Source organism: Panthera tigris, chromosome F2 (genome assembly GCF_018350195.1).
Source record: "Panthera tigris isolate Pti1 chromosome F2, P.tigris_Pti1_mat1.1, whole genome shotgun sequence".
NCBI lineage: Eukaryota > Metazoa > Chordata > Mammalia > Carnivora > Felidae > Panthera > Panthera tigris.
Window position 1 is genome coordinate 47,606,545 of NC_056676.1, and position 24,722 is coordinate 47,631,266.

At 34.8% G+C, this 24,722-nt stretch overlaps 1 protein-coding gene across 2 annotated transcripts in view; it reads right to left on the bottom strand.

The window, feature by feature from the left end:
• Positions 1-437: 437 nt before the first annotated feature.
• The window catches only part of RRM2B (ribonucleotide reductase regulatory TP53 inducible subunit M2B), a 35,201-nt gene continuing 10,916 nt past the window's right edge, over positions 438-24,722 (bottom strand). For both annotated transcript variants that reach the window (XM_042973287.1, XM_042973286.1), the window contains exons 4-10: positions 21,857-21,973; positions 20,597-20,730; positions 19,632-19,726; positions 12,708-12,841; positions 5,861-5,965; positions 4,449-4,562; positions 438-3,177 (exon numbers count right to left, since the gene is read on the bottom strand). In XM_042973287.1, the coding sequence (XP_042829221.1) occupies positions 3,025-3,177; positions 4,449-4,562; positions 5,861-5,965; positions 12,708-12,841; positions 19,632-19,726; positions 20,597-20,730; positions 21,857-21,973 (852 nt within the window). In that variant the 3' untranslated portion in view covers positions 438-3,024. The remainder of the gene's footprint in view (positions 3,178-4,448; positions 4,563-5,860; positions 5,966-12,707; positions 12,842-19,631; positions 19,727-20,596; positions 20,731-21,856; positions 21,974-24,722) is intronic.

Here is a 24,722-nt window from a genome sequence, read left to right on the forward strand (position 1 = left end):
TCAATACAGTTGACCCTTGAAGAACATGGGTTTGACCTGCACAGGCCCACGTATATGTGGATTTTTTTCAATAAATAGAGTATAGTACTGTAAGTGTATTTCTCTTCCTTATGATTTTCTTAAAAACATCTTTTCTCTAACTCACTTTATTGTAAGAATACAGTACACAATACATACAACACACATAATATGTGCTAATCAACTTGTTTGTGTTATTGGTAAGGCTTCCAGTCAACAGTAGGCTATTAATAGTTAAGTTGTGGGGGAGTCAAAGGTTACATGTGGATTTTCAACCGTGCGGGGGTTTGGTGCCCCTAAGTCCCATGTTGTTCAAGGGCCAACGGTAATCACTTTTTATGAATAAAAAATAAAATGTCAAAAGAAGAAGAAAATTTTGATATTCCAGAATGAGACACTAAGACATGACTCGAGTAAGCTTATAGGTAAAAACAATTGTTTATTATTGTGTGTAACTGAACAACAAAATAGCCTTGTCTGAAAGCACTGAATCAAACTGTCTTCCCAAGTCCTTCCAAGTCATGATTCTACATACTACAATGAAGTTATTTTTAATAAGTGCTGTCATGAACTACAAGTTTTTACGTTCCTAAATAACAAACTTAACTTTACTATAGCAATGACTTAAGTACATGTGCTATTAAAAAAAAGTTGTAAACATACTCTGAATTTCTTTACCTGTGAGATAGTATTAAAAGGCAATTCCACAATTTCTTCATTCCTTAAGAACTAGGAACCAAAATACTAAACATAATAAATAAATATGCAACCTGAAGGCCTGGAAAAGGATATAGAACACTGAATATAATAAACCAGTGTATTAAAAATCCAGTATTTCAGTAATAAAACTTCTTCATCTCAACACAGTTAGGTTTATTGCTACTATAAATAAGCTTCATATTAAGGCACCTGTCATTACCTATGAGAAAGATCTGGATTCAAAACAAAGGGAATATGCACTGAAAACTTTTTTCTTTCATTCCAATATTATTGCAGATATTCTCAATTTATAATGTTAAGTGTTTCTACAGTAGTATACACATCTTTGAGCATACTACCTGAATATAGGTAAATAATTTACATAACACCTTAATAAAGTACATGATACCCGAATGAGAAAATAGGCAAAATCACATCAAGATGGATGTAAAGGACTAAATACAAGAAAGATGATAATCTCTAGGGAAAAAGAATTCTACTGCAAGGACAGTGATAAGAGCCCACCTTGGCCAAGTCATTTAACTTCTCTGAGCCTCACTCTCTCCTAGCAGTAAAATGTCAATATTAGCTGTCAAGCTTATAAGGCTGTTGTGTGATCACGTGATATGATGTAAAACCAGCTGGCCAACCATGAAGCACTGAACAAACTGAACAAATGGCACTGTCATAGGCCAAAATATCACAGGCTTCTGACAGTTTCCCTAACAAGGTTATGGCCTGGTCCTCTTGCGTCCACTTGAGAACTCCCATTTTTAGTCATTAGAACGTTGCTGAATGAATGGAGCAAAAATTTATGCAAAGTGAAAAACCTCTAAATTCTAGGTTGCAGAATGTTATAAAGCAGTTTGCTGTTAAGTGGGGAACCACACTGTTTTGGGAACTCAGGCTACCTGTTGGGTCTTCCTAACGATAAAGAGGGGTCCATGGCCTTTCCTCACTGTCTCCTCTGCAGAAACCTTTGTCTCCCTTGCCATCTGCTATTGTGCAGGATGCATAGTTCCATTATTAGGACTCTACCTTTTAACAGCATAAAAGAGTTTGAAGAGTATTAAAGAAGCACAGCTGAGGTCAGTCTCAGGTACATTACTCAGCTCGGCACAAATATGAATGGTTTAGTAAATCCCTCCAGGTCTCCTTTGCCTAGTCCACAAGTCCTTCCTCTGTGTACAAAATGGTTCTAGGGCAGCCTTTTCCAAACTATATTCAGAGGAATACTAGTTAGGTGAGATGTTAACAGGTAAACTACAGATCTTTGTTAAGTAAGTCTGGGATATGCAGGGAGAAATAAGTTTTACGTCCTGAAGAATTTCTCTCTTTGAGGTACTGACTATATACTTCAGAGAGGAAGAAGGGAGGATAGCATTTCCCAGGTTCATCTGACCACAGAATCCCATTTTTCCCCACAAAATATCTAGAGGGGCTCACAGCTTTTAGAACATTCTTGGGGAAATGCTATTCTAGCTAATTCACACGGGGTTTAAACATTTCAGGGCTAGCTATGTCTGGCAATTGTTACCTTTTTGATTTCTAAAGGAGCAAAATCATTTTACTTACAAGGTCAACTGCCAGGCTGATCTCCCAAATTTCACTTCATAAGTGTCCTGCCCAAAGCAACTGAGAACTAAATTTCCTTTACTACATGCTGAGGAATTTGAAGAAGCAATTCTCAAGTTAATGAGAATTATAATTTTTAAATGAAATCTTTATATTCTCCCTTAAACATTAAAATATAAACATCTAATTCTAGATCTTAGAACCTAGAATCAAAATTACTTTGAGGACAGGGGAGCATTTTATCACAACATCGCCATACTTAAGACTGTTAATAAGTAGTAATGGTGTCAGTCGTGGCTAAGCACCTATTTTGTGGCTTAACCCTCATATCCACATGATAAATTTAGGAGCTACTATTACACCCACTTTAAGGATACATACATTGAAATTTAGAGAGATTAACTGACTTGCCAAGGATCACACAAAGCAGTAAGGGCAGAATCTCAAATCTGACCCCTCACCTCATGCTCTTAATCACTACATATCACCATCTTATATTTTCGTGACAAAACAATAGAACTGAAGTCACATCCTGAATGTCAAATGGGAAAATTAGAGTGTATTTCTATAAATCCAACTTATTGAAATTTGGTTTTGGATTTCCTTTTAAGCAAACTTGTGTTGCCTAAGGGAGCTACTTTGTTGTTTTGTTTTGTTTTGTTTTTTTGTTTTTTAAAGCAGAGAAAAACAGACTGCTATTTACCAGTGATAGGTTTATCTATGGGGAGAGTTCTAAAAATCTGCATCCAGGGTGAAGACATTATCTGTAGTTTCTGCCATAACTGCAAAACGTTGATACTCTGCAACTCGTTTCTCAAAGAAATTTGTTTTCCCTTCCAAAGAAATGTTTTCCATAAAATCAAAGGGATTTTCTGCCTGAAAAACCTAAAAAGAAAAGAAGTGTTATTAGACATTCTGAAGAAGCCAAATTACACCCATAAGAACAACAACATATAACTAACAAGGCTTCTCATTAAATACAACTTAAGCTTACATTTCCATGCTAAGAAGTTAAAACCTATAATTTCTAATTACCATATACAGTACATTGTAAAGTTCCATGAATATCCAATTATGGTGAATACAACATGACCACTTAGTATGTATTTACTGTATGTCTGATAGTATTTTAAGTGCTTTATGTATCCCAACTCATCAACAATCCTTTCTGGTAAGTATTATTATTATCTCCCTTTCGTAGATGAGGAAATGAAGGTAGAGGTTAAACAACGTGCTTAAGGTCACAGAGCTAGAAAGTGGCAGAGCCAGGATTCAAACCCAGGTAGACTGGCTGCAGCCTCCATCTGTTACGTCATGTGAGAAGCACACGACTTTATGAAATTCAGGTATATTATCTCTGATAAAAAAAAAAATGAAAAATAACTTAAAAGGCAACTGAGTTCAAAGGACCAAATTATGACAGTTAATGTCTTCCTAATAACCATTTGTATTTAAAAGTATAAACATTTGGATGCACCAATCTCACTAAATAAGTAAAAGGTAAACACGTTTCTTTTTTATTTTTATAAGCTTATTTTATTTATTTTGAGAGAGAGAGAGCACACATGGGAGGGACAGAGAGAAAGGGGGAGAGAGAGAGAGAGAAAGAGAGAAAAAGAGAGAGAGAGAGAGAGAGAGAGAGAGAGAGAGAGAGAGAGAGAACCCTAAGCAGGCACTGCACTATCAGCAGGGAGTCCAATGAGGGTCTCAGACTCATGAACCATGAGATCATGACCAGAGCCAAAATCAAGAGTCAGACACTTAACCTACTGAGCCACTCAGGTGTCCCATAAGTTAAACAGTCTTTAAAAAAAGTATTAATGCAAAAATTACAACACAGACCCATGAGGATTTATGAGGGTAACATATATATATATACATATTAAATCCAATTAAAGATAATCCTATTAAATACCTGCAATTATTACAAGTAATTTATTGAACTTATTAATTCTAATATTTATCAGCTTCTTCCTTCTGTTATGAATTTCAAGTTTCAAAGGATTTTGCAAAACAAATTTGTTCATGCAAAACAAGGCTGTCACAGTAATTTTAAAAAGTAGACTGATGTGATACAAATGCTTTCAATGAAATATAGTATTTTAGTGGTCTTACTAACATTTTAGCTAGTAGTAATAAATTTTTAAACATCTTACCTTTGAGAATCCAAGTTCCACAAGTAATCTGTCAGCTACAAACTCAATATATTGTTTCATCAAAACACAATTCATTCCAATGAGGCCAACTGGCAAGGCTTCTGTTAGAAACTCCTGAGATACGAACAAAAACAGAATCAAGTACAAAGACAGAACAATAAATAAGTATTTTCCAAATAAAAACAGGGTATTAGTTTTAATCTTCTAAGTCCCTGAGGAAAGTTCACTAGGGTAAATTCTATCAACATGGCAATATCCATTTGTTTAAAAATGTTTGGGGTTTTACTATTCACAGTATTTCACATTCTCAAATAGCCAAAGTAAACTGAAACTGTCAAATTACTTATATTTTACAAAGTAGTATATATAGGACCTAAATTCACAGACTTTCCAGAGAGAAAAGAAGGCATACTTTGTCCTGAAATATCCGGAAAAAGATTCACCAGAGATGATCACTGTGGGGAACATGGTTATGGAAGGGGATTAGGAAAGAGAGAAACATATTTAACAAAGAAAATGAGAAAGAGAAATGGATCTGGGGGTTAAACTGAACTCCAACTATATTGAAAGACAGTGGCAAAGTGTTAATCAAGAAAAAAATAAAAATACTAACCATTTGGATTTAGTTCTCAAAATGATTAAAAATACTAAAATGAATTTCATTCCTTTTCACCCCTCCCAATATGAAAACTATGGCTATTGAACTGTATGGTATTTTATTTAAAGAGTCAAAAGTTTTTATTTTATTTTCAAATGATAAAAACATTAAGTGGAACATCCAGGTCTTTGTAGTCAGAAATTTTTACATTCTATAAATTTTTACTATTTGTGAACTCATTGACTTGTTAATTCTATAAACATTTGGTGCATGCTTCAAGCTAGATACACTGCTTGGTTTTGAAAATACAAAACAAATAAGAAACTATCACTTCCCTCCAGTAGCTGAAAATCTAAAAAATATAAAGCTGAAATGATTAAAATAGTTTGCTATGGCACAGAATGTGACAGATCAAAGGGACAGAAAAAAAAAATCCTGAAATAGGTTTTAATATACATAAACTTTAATATATCACATTTACTTAGTAACCAAATTATAAACTGACATAATTGAAATGCATCATCTTTTCATAACATACATACATAAGCCTTAATGTATAACATTTACTTATGAACCAAATTATAAATTGACATATATACATAAACCTTAATGTATAACATTTACTTATGAACCAAATTATAAACTGACATAATAATTGAAATGCATCATCTTTTCGTACTGTCAGGTTGACTATATAAAATTACTGATATTTGCTTTGGCTTTAAGTGGCAATTTCAAATGAGTCAACCTAACACAATAATTACAAACATCAGAGAAAAAGAGATGTGCTAATCATATAAGCTACCCTGCTTACCTGCTCAATTTCAACAGCATTAACAATGATCTCCCTGACCCTTTCTTCTGATGGCCTATTTACTAAGTATTGAAACATCAGGCAAGCAAAGTCACAGTGAAGTCCCTAAAATAGAAGAAAAGTACCACTGTCAAAGAACGTCTAATTTTCACACAGTCATGTGTCAGGCATCATATAAGTAGGTTCTAGGGATGCAACACAGAACTTATGGAAGATAAAAGAATTCACAGTACCAGGAACTACTTTCCTTCAAATCTCATTAAAATGCCAATTATAATAGCCTATCATGAAAATTTTTCAGTGCCAGCCAATCTTAATTCATAAACATGACAGATGAATTAATCAACAACAACAATAAAAATCTGCAACCAAAATCGTTTCAGAAAGGAAAACAAAGCAAGGGCTAGAATGAAAATTCATTAATTTCTAATGTATAAAAAAAATTAAAAATCATTGAAAATAATAAGTATTTAAAGAAAAAGGTGAAGGGTACCTGGGTGGCTCAGTTGGTTAAGTATCCAACTTTGGCTCAGGCCATGACCTCATGGCTCATGGGTTTGAGTCCCCTTTCTGGCTCTCTGGCTCTCTGCTATCAGTGTAGAGCCTGCTTTAGATCCTCTGCCCCCCCCCCCACTTGTGTTCTCTCTCTCTCTCTCTCTCTCTCAAAAATAAACAAACATTAAAAATAATAACTAAAAAAATAAAGAAAAGATGAAGCTCATGAGATTTCAGAAAGACATTTATCTTAAATAAGAACAGCTCAAGATAAAAATAAATTTAGTGCAATGAAAATGGAGACTGAAGAATTAAGAAAACCATTTGAAGCTATACAAAGCAGAAATGACACTGCAGATAACCAAAGAAAATAAACTTGTGAGATACCTTGAGAACAGAATGGTTATGCAAATACAAGAAATCGTAGAGAGCTTTAAATAGAGAACAGAGCAAGGAGATCCAACCTACAGTGATCAGGATTCCAAAACACAGAACAGATGGTAAAAAGCTGAAAACAACAGGAGTAATTGCAAAAAGTCAAAAGAAAAAGAGAGAGAGGCCAGAGACAGAGAAAGATGATGCAATGCCAAACAAAATTAAGCTAGAGACTGACCTCAAGGCAGAGTCAATGAACATTTCTAAACTGCAAAGAAAAAGAAATAATTTTGTAGGAGGAGGAGGGGCAGAAGGCGGAGGAAGGAATGTGCACTTTAAATCAGAGTTTACTTGGGTTTTTCTAAATAAATCAGCAAAAACCAAAGACAAATTAAAGATAAGACTCAAATCAAAGGTTGTATTCCAAGGATTATTTACCTAGTTATCATTCCCAGAAGAAACCATCAGAAAAAAGCCCCTTTGAACAGCTAATCTTAGAAGCTTTGCTAGTCAAACATTTTTCCCAGACTGGACTCAAGAGGATACTTCAAATTACCAAAGGCTGAATTTCAAATAAACTGTGAAAGCTGTTACAGAAAGTGTTGATTAGAACTGAGAGCTAGCTACCTATTACAGAGATGAGGAAATCAAAGGTAGGCACTCATTCTGCTAAATCAATAAGTAGATAAAATTAATTTTGAGGTTTAAAGTAATTCCAATCAAAATTTCAATGGGATTGTTTCTAGTTAAAAAATTATGGAGCTCCTGGGTGGCTGAAATGGTCAAACATCTGACTCTTGGTTTCAGCTCAGGTCATGATCTCACAGTTCGTGAATTAGAGCCCCACATCAGGCTCTGCACTGACAGTGTGGAGCCTGCTTGAGATTCTCTGTCTCCTTCTCTCTCTCTGCTCCTCCCCTGCTCTGCCTCTAATTCTCTCTCTCTGTCTCTCAAAAAAAAAACAAAAAACAAAAAACAAAAACCCCACATTAAAAAAAAATCTAATCTGAGGGGCACCTGAGTGGCTCAAACAGTTAAGCGTCTGACTCTTGGTTTCAGATCAAGTCAAGATTTCAAGGTTTGTGGGTTCAAGCCCCATGTTGAGATCTGCACTGACAGCATGGAGACTGGTTTGGATTCTCTCTCTCTCGCTTGCTCGCTCTCTCTGCCCCTCCCCCGCTCACACACATATGGATACTCTCTCTCAAAAAGTAAATAAACATTAAAAAAATTAATCTGAGACGAGAACTTAATTATTTGAGCTACCAAAAAGATATAATTATGTAATGTGATAGAGGTCCAAATTATTGTTACAATGGCAATCGTATCACAACAGAAAAATGTATAAAATTAATATGTTACATATAAGTTTGCACAATATTGTATGTCAAATACATTTCAATTAAAAAACTAATCTGGGGTGCCTGGGTGGCTCAGTCGGTTAAGCATCTAACTTCAGCTCAGGTCATGATCTCATGGTTCATGAGTTCAAGCCCCACTTCGGGCTCTGTGCTGACATTTCAGAGCCTGGAGCCTGCTTTGGATTCTGTGTCTCCCTCTCTCTCTAGCCCTCCCTCACTTGCACTCCATCTCTCCCTCAAAAATAAATTAAGGAAACATCACAAACTTAAAAAAAAAATTAATCCTTAAGAATATATGGGCAGAATCTTATAAGAACAATTTTAATAGGATTTAAATTTTCAATAGGATTTAATGTTATGGGATTTATCCTAGTAGTTATCAAAACATAAAAAACAACAATAATCAAAATTGTTTGGCATGGAATTTGATAGGTTAATGAAAAGAAAAAATAGCCCCCAAACAGATTTTAGTACACTTAAAAACTTTAATATATAATAAAAAAGCCATCACAAGTCAATGGAGAAAGATGGATTACTTAACAAAAAGAACTAGAAAAAATTCCTAAGAGTGTGTGAAATAAAGTTAAGTTAAATTCTAACTTATCCTATATTTGTACCAAATTCTATACTTATACTAGACAAATTCCAATTGTATTAAAGTTAAATGTTCAAAAGTCAAGAGGAAAATATGTGTGATTATTTAATTATCTCTGGAAGTGGATCACATCAATTTCAGGGTTTTGTATGTTAAAAGAACAAATAAAATTGAAAAGCAAAGGACATGGCACAAAAACAGACACTCAGATCAATGAAACTGAACAGAGAACCCAGAAATGGACCCACAAACGTATGGCCAACTAATCTTTGACAAAGCAGGAAAGAATATCCAATATAATCAAGACAGTCTTTTCAGCAAGTGGTGCTGGGAAAATTGGACAACGACATGCAGAAAAATGAACCTGGACCACTTTCTTACACCATACACAAAAATAAACTCAAAATGGGTGAAAGACCTAAATGTAAGACAGGAAGCCATCAAAATCCTCGAGGAGACAAAACAAGAACTATTGGGACCTAATCAAAATAAAAATTTTTTTAATGTTTATTTATTTTTGAGACAGAGGGAGACAGAGTGTGAGTGGGGGAGGGGCAGAGAGAGAGGGAGACACAGAATCTAAAACAGGCTCCAGGCTCTGAGCTGTCAGCACAGAGCCTGATGTGGGGCTTGAACCCACGAACCGTGAGATCATGACCTGAGCCAAAGTTGGACGCTTAACTGACTGAGCCACCCAGGCGCCCCTGGCCCCTGGACATAATCAAAATAAAAAGCTTCTGCACAGCAAAGGAAACAATCAGCAAAACTAAAAGGCAACCGACAGAATGGGAGAAGATATTTATAAATGACATGTCAGATAAAGGGTTAGTATCCAAAGCCTATAAAGAACTTATCAAACTCAACACCCAAAAAACAAATAATGCAGTGAAGAAATGGGCAAAAGACATGCATAGACACTTCTCCAAAGAAGGCATCCAGATGGCCAACCGACACATGAAAAAATGCTCAACATCACTCATCATAAGGGAAATACAAATCAAAACCACAAAACCACAAAACCACCTCACACCTGTCAGAATGGCTAACATTAACAACTCAGGCAACAACAGATGTTGGTGAGGATGTGGAGAAAGAGGATCTCTTTTGCACTGCTGGTGGGACTGCAAACTGGTACAGCCACTCTGGAAAATAGTATAGAGGTTCCTCAAAAAATTAAAAATAGAGCTACTCTATGAGCCAGCCATTGCACTACTAGGTATTTATCCAAGGGATACAGGTGTGCTGTTTCGAAGGGACACATGCACCCCCATGTTTATAGCAGCACTATCAACAATAGCCAAAGTATGGAAAGAGCCCAAATGTCCATTGATGGATGAATGGATAAAGAAGAGGTGGTATATATATACAATAGAGTATTACTCGGCAATCAAAAAGAATGAAATCTTGCCATTTGCAACCACGTGGATGGAACTAGAGGGTATTATGCTAAGCGAAATTCGCCAGAGAAAAACAAATATCATATGACCTCACTAATACAAAACAGATGAACATAAGGGAAAGGAAGCAAAAATAATATAAAAACAGGGAGGAGGACAAAACATAAGACTCTTAAATATGGAGAACAGAGGGTTACTGGAGGGGTTGTGGGGGGCGGGGTGGGCTAAATGGGTAAGGGGCATTAAGGAATCTACTCCTGAAATCATTGTTGCATTATATGCTGACTTGGGTGTAAATTTAAAAAATAATAATTATTATAATAAAGATAAATTTAAAAAAATTTAAAAAGCAAAGGACAAACTGGGAATGTATTTACAATAAATATGACACAATTAATATTTTATATAATATTTATGCATAAATATAACAAATTCAAAAAACAAACACTTATTGAAAGAGCCCCATCAGTCACTGTGCATTGGGAATGTATATCAACAGAAATAGAGGCAAAAGACAAGAATAGATAAAAGGGAAAAAAAATAACAAATAACTAATATCATTATGAAAAAAAGTTCAATCTAAGTAGTAATCAAACAAATGCAAATAAAACTAAAAATAAGAAACCATTACCCCTATCAAATTTGTCAAATATTTAAAACAGGAATCCAAATTTTGGTGAGGTTATGGTAAGAAAAGACACATTCATACATTGCTGGGTAGGGCTTGCTATAAAATTTCTGGGAAGAAATCTGCAAATAAATATGGATAATCTTTAAATGTTTAAGCCTTATAATCTAGTAACTTTATGTATAGGCAATCTAGCGTAGGAAAATCATATGAAATTGGGACAAAGCTCATATACAAAGACATTCATTTTGCATTATAGCAAAAGAACTAAACAAAAAAACCCAGAAATAACCTGAATTCCCAATTATAGAATAGTGAAATAATTGATACATTCCTTCATTAGAATATTATATATCTAACATAACTACTCTTTCTAAAATTCCTTAATTTCATAGAAAAATGCTCACAATATTCTAATAAATCTCAGCTCATAAAAATATGCAAAAAGCAGAGTATTTTAAATCATAAAATTATGATGTTCATATATATCTACATAGATTTAAATGTAGAAAATTGTCTAAAAAGAAATACAATGAAATACTAAACATGGTTATCTCTGTGTTAAGATTGAGTGATTTTATTCTCTGACGTCTCTATAATCACCACATAAGACATTTATGATAAAAATTATTAGAAATTTAAAGACATGAAATAACAAAAATTATAGAAAGCATTTTATGGCACTTAAAGAGTATTTTCACACATACTCGTTCATTTTATTTTAACAAAATCCTATCAAGGTTTATAGTGGAAGAAACTGAGGCTCAGAGAAGTTAACAACTTGACAGTGTCACTTAGAAATAAGCTGTCCTTGGATTCTCTGCCACTCTTATGTGGATCCTGAGAAACTTAACAGAAACCCATGGGGGAGGGGAAGGAAAAAAAAAAAAAGAGGTTAGAGTGGGAGAGAGCCAAAGCATAGGAGACTCTTAAAAACTGAGAACAAACTGAGGGTTGATGGGGGGTGGGAGGGAGGGGAGGGTGGGTGATGGGTATTGAGGAGGGCACCTTTTGGGATGAGCACTGGGTGTTGTATGGAAACCAATCTGACAATAAATTTCATATACTGAAAAAAAAAAAAAAAGAAAAGAAATAAGCTGAAGAGCCAGGGTTAGTGCAGTCAATAAATATGAACTGAAGGCTGTGATGGGCTAAATCTTGAGAACAGAAAGACAAATAAGACAAGGTGTTGCACACAGGGAGCCTAGAGTCCAACAGAGGAGAGAGGAATAAAGTACAGAATATGTACGGACTCTAATATAGGGACAGGTACCAGTTTCAAAGGGATACATAAAGGAAAGAGTGGTCCATTCTACCTAACTGAGTCAGGAAAGTTTTGAGTTGTCACCTGTGAGAAGGTAATCAACAGATGGAAAAGTTGGTAGGAAGATGGAAAGGGCAGTGCAGGCAGATGGAGACAAGATTTAGTTACTGGTTGGATATGGCTAAGAAAGAAAGAATGCAATCTAAAATGACTCCCAGAATTCAAATTTGGATGACTGGATAGAAGCTAGTATCATTCAATGATACAGGGAAAACCGAAGAATGAATCTGGGAGAAAAGGGATGCATTTTATTTCTGAAATATTAGGTTTGAGATATCTGTGGAGCCTTTCAGGACAAACTATCTAACACGCACTTGAACATATGGGTTTGGAGCTCAAAAAAGAATGCGCTAAAGTTGGGGTTGTTATGAGCATCTAAATGGTAGCTGATTCCATGGAAACAGAGAAGATCAGCCAGGAGGTCATGTACAGTGAAGGAGAGAGGCCAAGGTGGGAACCTAGGATTTAATGATATTTAAGGATGAGCAGGGAAGACTGAGGAGGAACAAGAGGCAGAAGAAAAACACAATGTCTTAAAAACCAAGTAAGAAATTACTTCCTATTTTCTTTTAATTACCAGGATATGTGTCATTATAAGCATTTTCCAGGGGAAAGAAAAATAAACACCAAAAATGAATACAAATATAACTAGAAGAATACTTCTTTCCTTACTTCATCTCTGCTGATGAGTTCATTGGAAAAAGTGAGTCCAGGCATAAGACCTCTTTTCTTCAGCCAGAATATAGCAGCAAAAGATCCTGAGAAGAAAATCCCTTCTACAGCTGCAAAAGCCACCACTCTTTCCCCTGGAGACAGAAAATAGTTTTCTTTTCTGAAATATTATATACTGCAGACATTTTCAAGCTTACATATATAAAACACACATATTTTTACATATATATTTATACCAATATCACAACTAGTTTGCCAAGAAACAAAACCAACAAATTAGTGACATATCCAAGCATGTTCAGAGGAGGAGACCCACCACCTCTACCTACTACTGCAGAAAAACACGTAGGTGTGTCGACTTCAAATCGTATGTCAGACACTGCACTCCTGTGGGTCTTGGTATCTGGACAGAGGAGATCTTTCCCTACTCAAAAAAAGAGGCAATTTATCTGTGCGCCACAAGTGCCTATGAGTGTAGTATGTACATATAAATGTGTGCATGTATTGGAAATACAGAGTAGAAGAGAAGATCTTATGACAAATGTCTCCCTCTTGACGATTGAGGGAGGGGATGCTGCTGAGGTTTTTATTTTTAGAAACCTAAGATACGTTATAGATTAGCAGTGAACATTCCAAAAAACATTGCCATGCATCTACAATAAAAAAAACAAACAAACAGATACATCCAGCTAAAGATAACAAATATGTTTATTGGATAAAATACCCCATCATATAAGCAAAAATACTATCTTCTGCTAAATAATAAGGCCCAATTTTCAAAGGTTACTCAATATTATGCAAGGACTTTACAGAAGCCCATCTCCTAAAAGGTCTATAATGGAACCATCTCTGTAACACTATCCCTAGGGACGGATTATAAGTCTGACCCCAGCAAATGTCACCACACTTCATATGCTCAGGAGAAATATTTATAGACATGTCTGTCTAGGGAGAAAGTTTTGGTCTATAGGACTGTGAGATAAAGGCAGGGCAGCTGAGTGCTTGAACCAACCACAGACCTGTTTCAACAATGACATCATAGCTTGTATCCCAGTACTGTCACAGGACCAAACACAGAGAGTGCGCTTAATAAACGTGTTCTGAACTGAATCAATGGAAGCTATATAAGCACTAGGTGATAAAAGACATTACCATGCATTCTATGAAAACTGCTAAAATCTGATCCAGAATATTTATAACTGCCAGAGCAAATGTAATTGTAATATTTAATTTCCAAAAAGAAAGAGAACTTTTAATATTTCTGGCAGTCTCTAAATAGTGCTCTGGTTTGTCCTTGTTCTTTTCCCTGATTATCTTAAATAAATCAGATCAATTTTATCAAATAATTGTCTATTATTGGCCCCAAACATCAGAAAAACTTTTAGAGTATTTTACTTATACAGACACAATTTTAAAAGTCACTTTGAAAAAAAACACAAAAGAAATGTAAATTAAATAAGTACTTATTGAGTATATACTGTTTAGAAGGAATTATCAAGAGAAGAATCTTTAGTGTACTATACACTAAATATTAAATGTAATAATAATCACTGTGGTCTGCTGACTCTTGAAAACAAAAATGGCTCTTTAGACCAGCTACAGTTTTTAAGATGAAGATCTGTCCTTAGTTTAACATACAGATTTCTATATTTTTATCTTGCTATTAGTAAGATAATGGATAGTTACAGCTGATGCATGTTTCATTGTCATTAAGGCAATGTCATATGGACATTTAACTGTAAGAGAACTAGACTATAACACAAACATTATGAATAAGAGGAAATCTTTATTTTAACTATTCTGTGTATTCACGTGAATACTAAAGAATGAAAATCATGACAGAAATAGTTACAGAAGGCTACTTCCCTTAAAGGATTAAGAGAAGTAAACTTGACAAATTTAGACAGATGTAAATTAAAAGAAGATTTCCAAAATATTTATTCTAAAAGCTATAACGAATATGAAGGCTTCATGATTTGTTTTAAAGATGGGAAAGTAGGATATATATTTTTTTTCTTTAGGAGGTAACTTTATTTCTGCCATATTCCCTTTAACTTTGTCTTTCAACAATTTCACTCAGAGTGTATAGTTCTTTATTATGTATGTCCTATATAATGAATGACATACAAATTTCTCTCTTCCTTCATTTCAGGAAATTCAGTTTTTTATTATACCTTTTTTTCTCTGAGTTGGCGCAAAGCTTATTCTTTAAAATGATACTCTCAATCTTTTGTTCTCAGGATTTTCTCTAAAATATGTGGAATTATAGATTTTGTTTTGAAAATCCATGTATAATTTTTGACTCCCCAAAACTTAGCTACTAATAGCTCATTGTTGAATGGAAACCTTACAGATAATAATCAATCAACACATATTTTGTGTTATATGTATTATACACTGTATTCTCACAATAAAGCTGAAGAAAATTTTATTAAGAAAATAAGGAAGAAAAAATACATTTACATATACTGTATTTATTGAAAAAAATCTGTGTATAGTGGACCCACCTAAGTCAAACCCATGTTGTTCAAGGGTCAACTGAAATGTTGTTCATGGGAAATGATTCTTTTTTTTCCAAAAGTTTATACATTAGCCTATTTGCTTTTCTGATTATAGACATTTGCCCAATAGACCCTCTTTTCTTTTAAACTTTGACTCCTTTTACCCATTTCTCCTGCCCCCTAGCCCCTACTTCTTAAAACCACCAATCTGTTGTATCTATGAGCTTGGATTTTAGTTTTTAGTTTTTTTGTTCTTAGTTTCCACATATAAGAGTGATCATGTAGTATTTGTTTTTCTCTGTCTGACTTGTTTCACTTACAATGCCTTCAAGGTCCATCCATGTTGTTGCAAATGGTGAGATTTCATTGTTTTTTTTAATGGCTAAATTCTGTGCCATTATTATTCATATATGTGTGTGTGTGTGTGTGTGTGTGTATATATATATATATATATATATATATATATATATATATATATATATATATATATAAAATAACATATATATTATTCACACCACATTTTCTTTATCCATTTATACATTGATGGGCACTTAGGTTGTTTCCACATCTTGGCTATTATAAATAATGCTGCAATGAACATGGCGGTGCAGATTTTTTTTTGAGTTAGTGTTTTAACTTTTTTCAGATAAATACCCAGAAGAGGAATTGAATCACTGGATCATATGGTAGTTCTATTTTTCAGTTTTTGAGGAACCTCCATACCGGTTTCCCCAGTGGCTGAACAAATATACATTCCCAGCAATAGTGTACAAGGGCTCCCTTTTGTCCACATCCTCACCAACACTTCTTATCTCTTATCTTTTGATAATAAGCATTCTAACAGGTGTGAGGTGATACCATTGTGGTTTTGATTTACATATCTCTGATGATTAATGATGTTCAGCATCTTTTCATGTGTCTGTTGACCATCTGTATTTTTGGGGAAAATGTCTATTCAGATCTTCTCCTTATTTTTAATTTTTTTTTTTTTTTTTGCTATTGAGTTATCTAAGTTCTTTATATAGTTTGGATATTGGCCCCTTATCAGATATATGATTTGCAAATATTTTCTCTCATTCAGTATGTTGCTTTTTCATTTTGTTGATGGTTACTTTTGTTGTGCAGAAGCTTTTTAGTTTGATGTAATCCCACTTGTTTATTTTTGCTTTTGTTGCCCTTGCTTTTGGCGTCAGATTCAAAATATCATCACCAAAACCTATGTCAAGGAGTTTACCACCTATGTTTTCTTTTGGGAGTTTTATGGCTTGGGGTCATACATTCACATCTTTAATCTATTTAATTTTTGTATATGGTGTAAAATAGTGATTCAGTTTATTCTTTTGCTTGTAGTTGTCCACTTTTCTCAATACCATCTTTTGAGGAGACTATCTTTTCCCAATTGTATATTCTTGGCTCCTTTGTCATCAATTAATTGGCCATATATGCATGGGTTTATTTCTGGGCTCTCTCTTCTGTTCCATTGATCTGTGTGTCTGTTTTTTTTTACTGTTTTGATTACTATAGCTTTGTAAAATAGTTTAAAATCAGGGTGCATGATGCCTCCAGCTTTGTTCTTTCTCAAGATTGCTTGGCTATTTGGGATTTTCTTTGTGGTTCCACGTAAATTTCAGAATTGTTTATTCTGTTTCTTTGAAAACGCCATTGGAATTTTGATAGGGATTGCACAGAATCTATAGATTGCTTTGGGTATTATGAACATTTTAGCAATATTGATTCTTCCAATCTCTGAGCATGGAATATTTTTCCATTTATTTGTGTCTTCATTTTCTTTCATCAATAGCTTATAGTTTCCAATATCCAAGTCTTCATCTCCTTTGTTAAATTTATTCCTAGGTATTCTATTCTTGTTGATGCAATTATAAATGGGATTGTTTAATTTCTTTTTCTGATAGTTCATTATTATTGTATAGAAACACAACAGACTTCTGTATATGAATTTTATATGCTGCAACTTCACTGAATCTTTTTATTAGTTCTAATAGTTTTTTGTTTGTTTGTTTGATGGAGCCTTTGGGGTTTTCTATGTATAATATCATGTCATCTGCAAACAGTGAGTTTTACTTCTCCCTTTCCAATTTGGATGCTTTTTTTTTTTTTTTTTTCTTGCCTAATTGCTTCAACTAGGACTTCCAATACTTTGTGGAATAAAAGTGGTGAGAGTAGGCATCCTTGTCTTGTTCCTGATCTTGAGCAAAGGCTTTCAGCTTTTCGCCCTTGACTATAATGTTAGCTGTAAGTCTGTCATGTATGGCTTTTACCATGTTGAAGTATGTTTCCTCTATACCTGCTTTTTTGAAATTTTTTATCATAAATGGACATTGAATTTTGTCAGGTGCTTTTTCTGCATCTGCAGTATAGGTTTGCCTTGGGGGCAAGCAATATGGAGAATTTCACTGGAGCCCTCATGTTGCTACATGGTGGCTGCTGCGCTCCTCTATTTTCTCTCTTTCTAAGTTACTTTCTTTGGTAATCATGAAATATATGCTATCTGTGAGCCTGTTCATCATTTGCCATTGGTACCTATCCATACTAATATTTTTGACGCATATTGAACACCTTGACGTTTTCCTCCTTTTTCAAAAATGTGTATTTATTTTGAGAGAGAGCAAGAAAGTGAACGGTGGAGAGAGAGAATCCCAAGCAGGCCCTGTGCTGTCAGCGCAGAGCCAGATGCAGGGCTGGATCTCACAACCACGTTATCATGACATGAGCCGAAATCAAGAGTAGGACGCTTAACCGACTGAGCCATCCAGGGGCCCCTCCTCCTTTTTTTCTTTAAAGCTGGTATTTCTTAAACCACTCATGAGAGAATCAGCTTGATATAAAATGCAGATTCCCCAGTCCTACCTGGGCCTCCTAAATCACTCTCTGGTGAGGACCAGGATTCTGCAGGGTTTTTCTACAAGCTCTTGGGTGATTTTTTATGCCCACTGAGAACCATCACTTTTCTCATTCTTGAAATGAACTGAAGGCAATGCAGACATCTGTTTCTTCCCTGATATGAAACAGGCTTGCCCCATACCCTTCTCTACATTGCTGATTCTCAACATATGGTCCAGAGGGTCCCTGGAAATCCACACACTGATGAGGTCTGGGGTCAAAACTATTTTCATAACAATGCTAAGGCACTATTTATTTATTTTTTACTACCATTTTCTCATGAGCATACATTGGTGTTCATCCACAATAATCTAAGAAGCCTGGTAAAGTAGTGCTCCCTTTTCTAACTACCCATCTGAATAAGATTAGATTTTCTTCATAACTATACAATAAACTACAAAAATATTCTACAACAAATTGAATGTAGCAGCAGATATAATCCAGTTGTCTTCTATTAAATCAGACATATAAAAGGTTGCAAAAATTTGGGGGGTATGAAATAGTGTTTTTTCATAAATATGTGCTATTTATAATAAAATATAATGAGGTATTACTGTTATTTTATTTATAATAAAATATAATGGGTTATTACTGCTATTTTAAAATGATTTAATAACCCAAATTTCAATGATGTAAGTTTGTTTTAATTTCTAATATGGAAGTATCAACAAACCGCACAAACAGATGAGTCCTCAATATATTTTAAAAGCATAGGGGTGCCTGGGTGGCTCAGTCGGTTAAGCGTCCGACTTCAGCTCAGGTCATGATCTCGCGGTCTGGGAGTTCGAGCTCCGCATCCGGCTCTGTGCTGACTGCTCAGAGCCTGGAGCCTGTTTCAGATTCTGTGTCTCCCTCTCTCTCTGACCCTCCCCCGTTCATGCTCTGTCTCTCCCTATCTCAAAAATAAATAAACGTTAAAAAAATTCAAAAAAAAAATTTTTTTAAAAGCATAAAGAAATCCTGAGACCCAAAATTTTGAGACTTGCTTCCCTATATAATGAATACAACCAGAAAGTAAAGACCACCAATTATTAAATAGATGAGAATGAGAAAGGTACTTAGAGATATTCAAATAAAGTATCTGAATATTTTAATTAAATTTAATAAATATTTATTGAGCAACTACTATGTATAGTTTTTCAGAAACTACACACTTGTTCCCTGAAAAAAATGTGAGTTTGACTTGCTTTAAATTTCTAAAATCAACATTCATGAAAGCAGAGACAAACTGTGCTTGCTATAATATTCTTATTAGATTCTATGTGACTTTTATTTACCTGTAATTATGTACTAGTATCTTAACCTTTCAACTTACAACTTATTAAACAAAATAGATAACAGCTTTAGATTATTTTATCACTGGTTCCTAAGAATTAGGAATGATTCCACGAAAGGTGCATATGGTGACATTTGTATTCCTTTTCCATTCTGTGACTTTGATTAGTACCTGATAGTCATACCACATAGAAAGTGTTATATCAACTGAGCCAAATTTGATGATTTTTAAATTAAAGCTACTTACCAAAAGTCGATTTTCTATCTGCTATCCATCGTAGGGCCCAATCTGCCTTTTTCTTAACATATGGCATTGTTTCAATTGCATTAAATAAAAATTCCCTGTAAAAACAAAATAATTAAGAAATTTGTTTTTCTTAATCAGAATAATTTTCATAGTTTAATCATCAATAATAATTGCAACTCGGGGCACCTGGGTGGTTCAGTCAGTTGAGCAATCAACTCTTGACTTCAGCTCAGGTCATGATCCCAGGGTCGAGGGATTAAGCCTTAAAACGAAACTAAAATTCAAATTAGTGGTTTGGATCTGTGCTGATACAAAATTGGCTAAAGTCAATATTCAATTTGTAAAAAGATTATGCTAATAAACAATTTTTTAAATATAATACTCAAAGATGAACTGGTTTTCTACCGGCTTTTTTTTTTTAATGTCTACTTATTTTTGAGATAGAGAGTGTCAGCAGGGGAGGGGCAGAGAGAGAGGGGGACAGAGGATCCAAAGCAGGCTCTGCACTGACAACAGCAAGCCTGACATGGGGCTCAAACTCATGAATTGTGAGATCAACTGACTATGCCACCCAGGCGTCACTATACAAGTTTTTTTTTTTTTAACTCAACACATTATTAAACGATAGAAAACATTTGAATAATCTTTCCCTAACATTTAGTTTTGGAGTAAATTCTGCCTTTTTTTTTTTTTTTTTTTTGAGAGAGGGAGAGAGAGCAAGAGTGCTCATGCAAACAGAGGAGATGGGCAGAAGGAGAGAGAGACAGACAGACAGAGAATCCCAAGCAGGCCCTATGCTCAGTGCAGAGCCTGACAGGGGGCTTGATCCCAGGACTCTGAGATCATGACCTGAGCCAAAATCAAGAGTCAGAAGCTCAACCGACTGAGCCACCTGGATGCCCCAATTCTGCTCTTAACATAAGCAATAGCATAAACCTTTGTAAATAAAATCCCAGTGGTAATACCTTTTCTTGGGATCTCTGATGTACGTGTCTATTAGCAAACTGTACATCTCTGAGTGAACATTCTCGATGAGAATTTGAAAGCCATAGAAACAGCGAGCCTCTGGAACCTGAACCTCCTGACTAAAGCGCTCCACCTATGAAAATAAGGGAAACATATATATCCAATTCTGTGGGCTCTCATTAAACATTGCAAATCAGAATCTGGACATCATAATTATCACTTAAAAATTATGTCATGCCATGAACAGGTTAGACAGAACTTATAGATTATTTTAAGCAGTACTGTTTATCTATCAACTGTCCACAATAAAGTAGTTGCATAATGTATTTTTTCAAATTATTTTATGCATATATACAAATGATTCAGACCTATATCTTTTATTATCTATTTTGCTCACTTAATACTATGCACAATTTGCCAAAGCATTAAATATTCTAAAATATTTTTTAATATGAAATTTATTGTCAAATTGGTTTCCATACAACACCCAGTGCTCATCCCAACAGGTGCCCTCCTCAATGCCCATCACCCACTTTTCCCTCCCTCCCACCCCCCATCAACCCTCAGTTTATTCCCAGTTTTTAAGAGTCTCTTATGGTTTGCCTCCCTCCCTCTCTTTTTTTTTTCCTTCCCCTCCCCCATGGTCTTCTGTTAAGTTTCTCAGGATCCAGTTGCATCATGTATTCTTAAGCAATTAAATGAATTGATCTATTAAGTAGAGATACTCCCTATAGCCAAGTACATTGTAGAACATCAAAAGTAAATACTTTGCTTTGTAAAACTGACCTTAAGTCTTTTTGTTTTCACCAACAGCAGATAGATTGAACAAAACCCCTTCTAATTCATGATGAAAGTTTGTATCTTTCTAATTCTCTTTAACAAGAAAGCATGCCTCCTGGCCAACCAGAATACAAGTTTAAACAAGGGGAACCAGAATGTAGAGCTCAATTACACAGTTCTAGAAAGGTTATTAAGGTGCAGGCTCTCTATTAAGGTTACTATCTAAGGGTAAAAATCAAACTCATGTCTATGCATTGTAAGTAGTTTTGATTGGCACAATATGCTTGATTTCATGATATTTTGCTGGTCAAATGGGAGAAATGTATCCTTTTCTCTGACACTTCATCAGAAAAACATTTCTGAGAGTTAAGCTACATCTACTTAATTTCCTAGACATTATTTTTCAGGCTCAGACTGTTTTACCACCATTATCATGATTTAGCTTCTGAATGGAAGCAGAAATAAAACAAAAACCTTACCAAATTTTCGTTCACAATGCCATCACTGGCTGCAAAAAAGGCTAATATGTGAGAGATAAAATACTTCTCATCAGATTTAAGCTTGTTCCAGTGAGGGAGATCCTTTGATAAGTCAACCTGGAAATAAAAAAGATTTTCAAGAATTTTAACTTGGTGTTTAATTCTTCTCAAAGTGTTTAGAAAACTAACTTTCATCTCAAAGTTCGGGAGAGACATCTCAGTAGCAATAAAATTTGAAAAAGGAAAAAAATGTTAACATAACTGCTATAGACTGAATGTTTGCGTTCCCCCACCAAATTCATATATTTGAAACTAATGCCCAGTGTGATGGTATTTGGAGGTGAAGTCTTGGGCGGTGGTTAGGTCATGAGTGGGGAGCTCTCATGAATGGGATTAGTGCCCTTATAAAAAAACTCCCCAGAGAGCTTCCGCACCTCCTCTGCTATGTGAAACACAGAAAGTAAACAGTTATCTCTGAACCAGGGACTGAGACCTCACCAGGTACCAAATCTTCCAGAGACTTGATCTTGGAATTCCCAGCCTCCAGAACTGTGAGAAACAAAATTCTGTTGTTTGTAAGCCATCCAGTCTAATGTATTATTATAGCAACCCAAACCAATGAGACTATTACAAAGGAACACAATAAAAGCATTATGAAGGACTCTATATTCTGACTTAGAAACTGGCCAGGATATTCTTTCAAAGTATTAAAATTAGCATAACTATCATCACCACAAAAAAGAAACGGTAATTATTGCACAGGATGCAGGTGTTAGCTAACATATTTTGCAATATATGTGTATATCAAATCAGTATGTTGTACACCTTAAACTTACACAATATTTTAGGTAAATTATATCTCAATAAATCTAGGGACAAAAACAATCTAGTGGCTCTAGAAAAAATGAAGGAAGGGCCAAAGGGGGGAAAGAGATTAAAAACTGATCAAGAAGGAACTGAGGCAGGGACATCTGGGTGGCTCAGTTGGCTAAGCGTCCAACTTCAGCTCAGGTCATGATCTCGCGGTTCATGAGTTTGAGCCCCAGGATGGGCTCTGTGCTGGCAGCTCAGAGCCTGGAGCCTGCTTCGGATTCTGTCTCCTTTTCTCTTTCCCCTTCCCCTGCTTGCTCTCTGTCTCTCTCTCAAAAATAAACAAACATTTAAAAATTAAAAAAAAAAAAAAAAAAGGAACTGAGGCAGAATAAACTAATGACTTTCAGCTGCCATTGCTTTAACATGGTATATAATACTTACTGTAGTGTTAGATTAACTACCTCGTAAGCAATAGTAGCTGCTACTTTACTGGCAGCTAATCTACTTTTATACCCAGAAAGTAATGCCAGGCATGTAACGACTCAGGTTTTAAAGTTATTTACAGGTATGGCTTCCTCTGGGAATAGAAATATTTCTGAAAATGCTTATTGGAACTAGTCCTTGCAGTTAATAGAGGAAGGTACTCTAGAGTTTGATGGACTCTATAATTTAAAATAGGATTTAAATGTACCTTGTAGATATTATTTTGTCTTAGGAAGATCTCTGAAGTATTTTTCACAATAACTTCATAAACATTTGAAATATATAACTGTCCTTTGTCCTCCTTTTATTTATTCTTACAAAGCCCTAATCTCTTTCACCATTCCAAAAAGGATTAATGCTTCATTATTTGTGTTCTTTTTTGAAATCCTTTTTCCTGTTACTTTATTCTTTAAATGTTTACTTAGCACCTACAACATGCCAGACACTGTAAAAAGTGTTAGAGATACAATGCTTTTGTGTGTGTGTGTGGTGGTGGGGGGGGTGGGGTGGGGGTGGGATATGTTGTATATATCTTTTAAAACATGCAAGCTAATAACCAGATCCTATTCTCTTAAGAGCTCAACTCAGGATTAACTTAAGGGTACCTTCTTAGTTTTTGTGTATTCTACTCCTGATATTAAATTTTAATACTATAATATGCTCACTCTTAAACATTAAACTTACCCCTTCAAACACTCAACTTCAAATAGTCTTATAAATTTCACTTATTCTCAATTTCACTATCTAAATACTGATCCTAAACTACTCGTTATTAGAACTGCCTGGTAGCTTTAAAAGAAAAATCCAAAACCCTAGACCTTTTACTTCTGAATCAAGATTTCTGATGATCAGACATATTTAGGAATAATCCTAAACTACAGATAACATAATGACTAAATTGGAACTAACATAATATGTTTGAAGGAAAAATATGTGGAACTAAATGTGTCTTACTTCCTTTTAAAAAGGGTATTTAGGGGCACCTGGGTGGCTCAGTTAGTTAAGTGTCTGACTTCAACCCAGGTCATGATCTTACAATTCATGAGTTCAAGCCCCACGTCAAGCTCTGTGCTGACAGCTCAGAGCCTGGAGCCTGTTTCAGATTCTGTGTCTCCTTCTGTCTCTGCCCCTGCCCCACTCATGCTCTCTCTCTCTCTCAAAAATGAAAATAAACTTAAAAAAAAAAATTTTAATGGGTATTTAAATCTTCCTATAAACTTCCTATAAAATATGTACCAACCTATGTATTTTAATTTTTTAAATTAGTATTTCTTAGTCATAATACAACATGTATTATATTTGCTAAAAGATGCAAGTAATTTTCAAATGAATTCTGAGAAACCCAAGTATCACAAGTAGCTTTTTAACATGACGAGTGAAAAAGCCACCTGTGTACTCCATTTGTTCAGTTAACCATATCTAACAAAACACCTCCTAAAAACGACAGTTAGAAACAATCAGACGTGCCAAGCAGTATGACCCAATTTGAAAATACTGGGGTTTTATTTTGTTTCAGATTTTTGCTCTGTATGTTAATTATAATATAACAAAGATATTAACAATATAACAC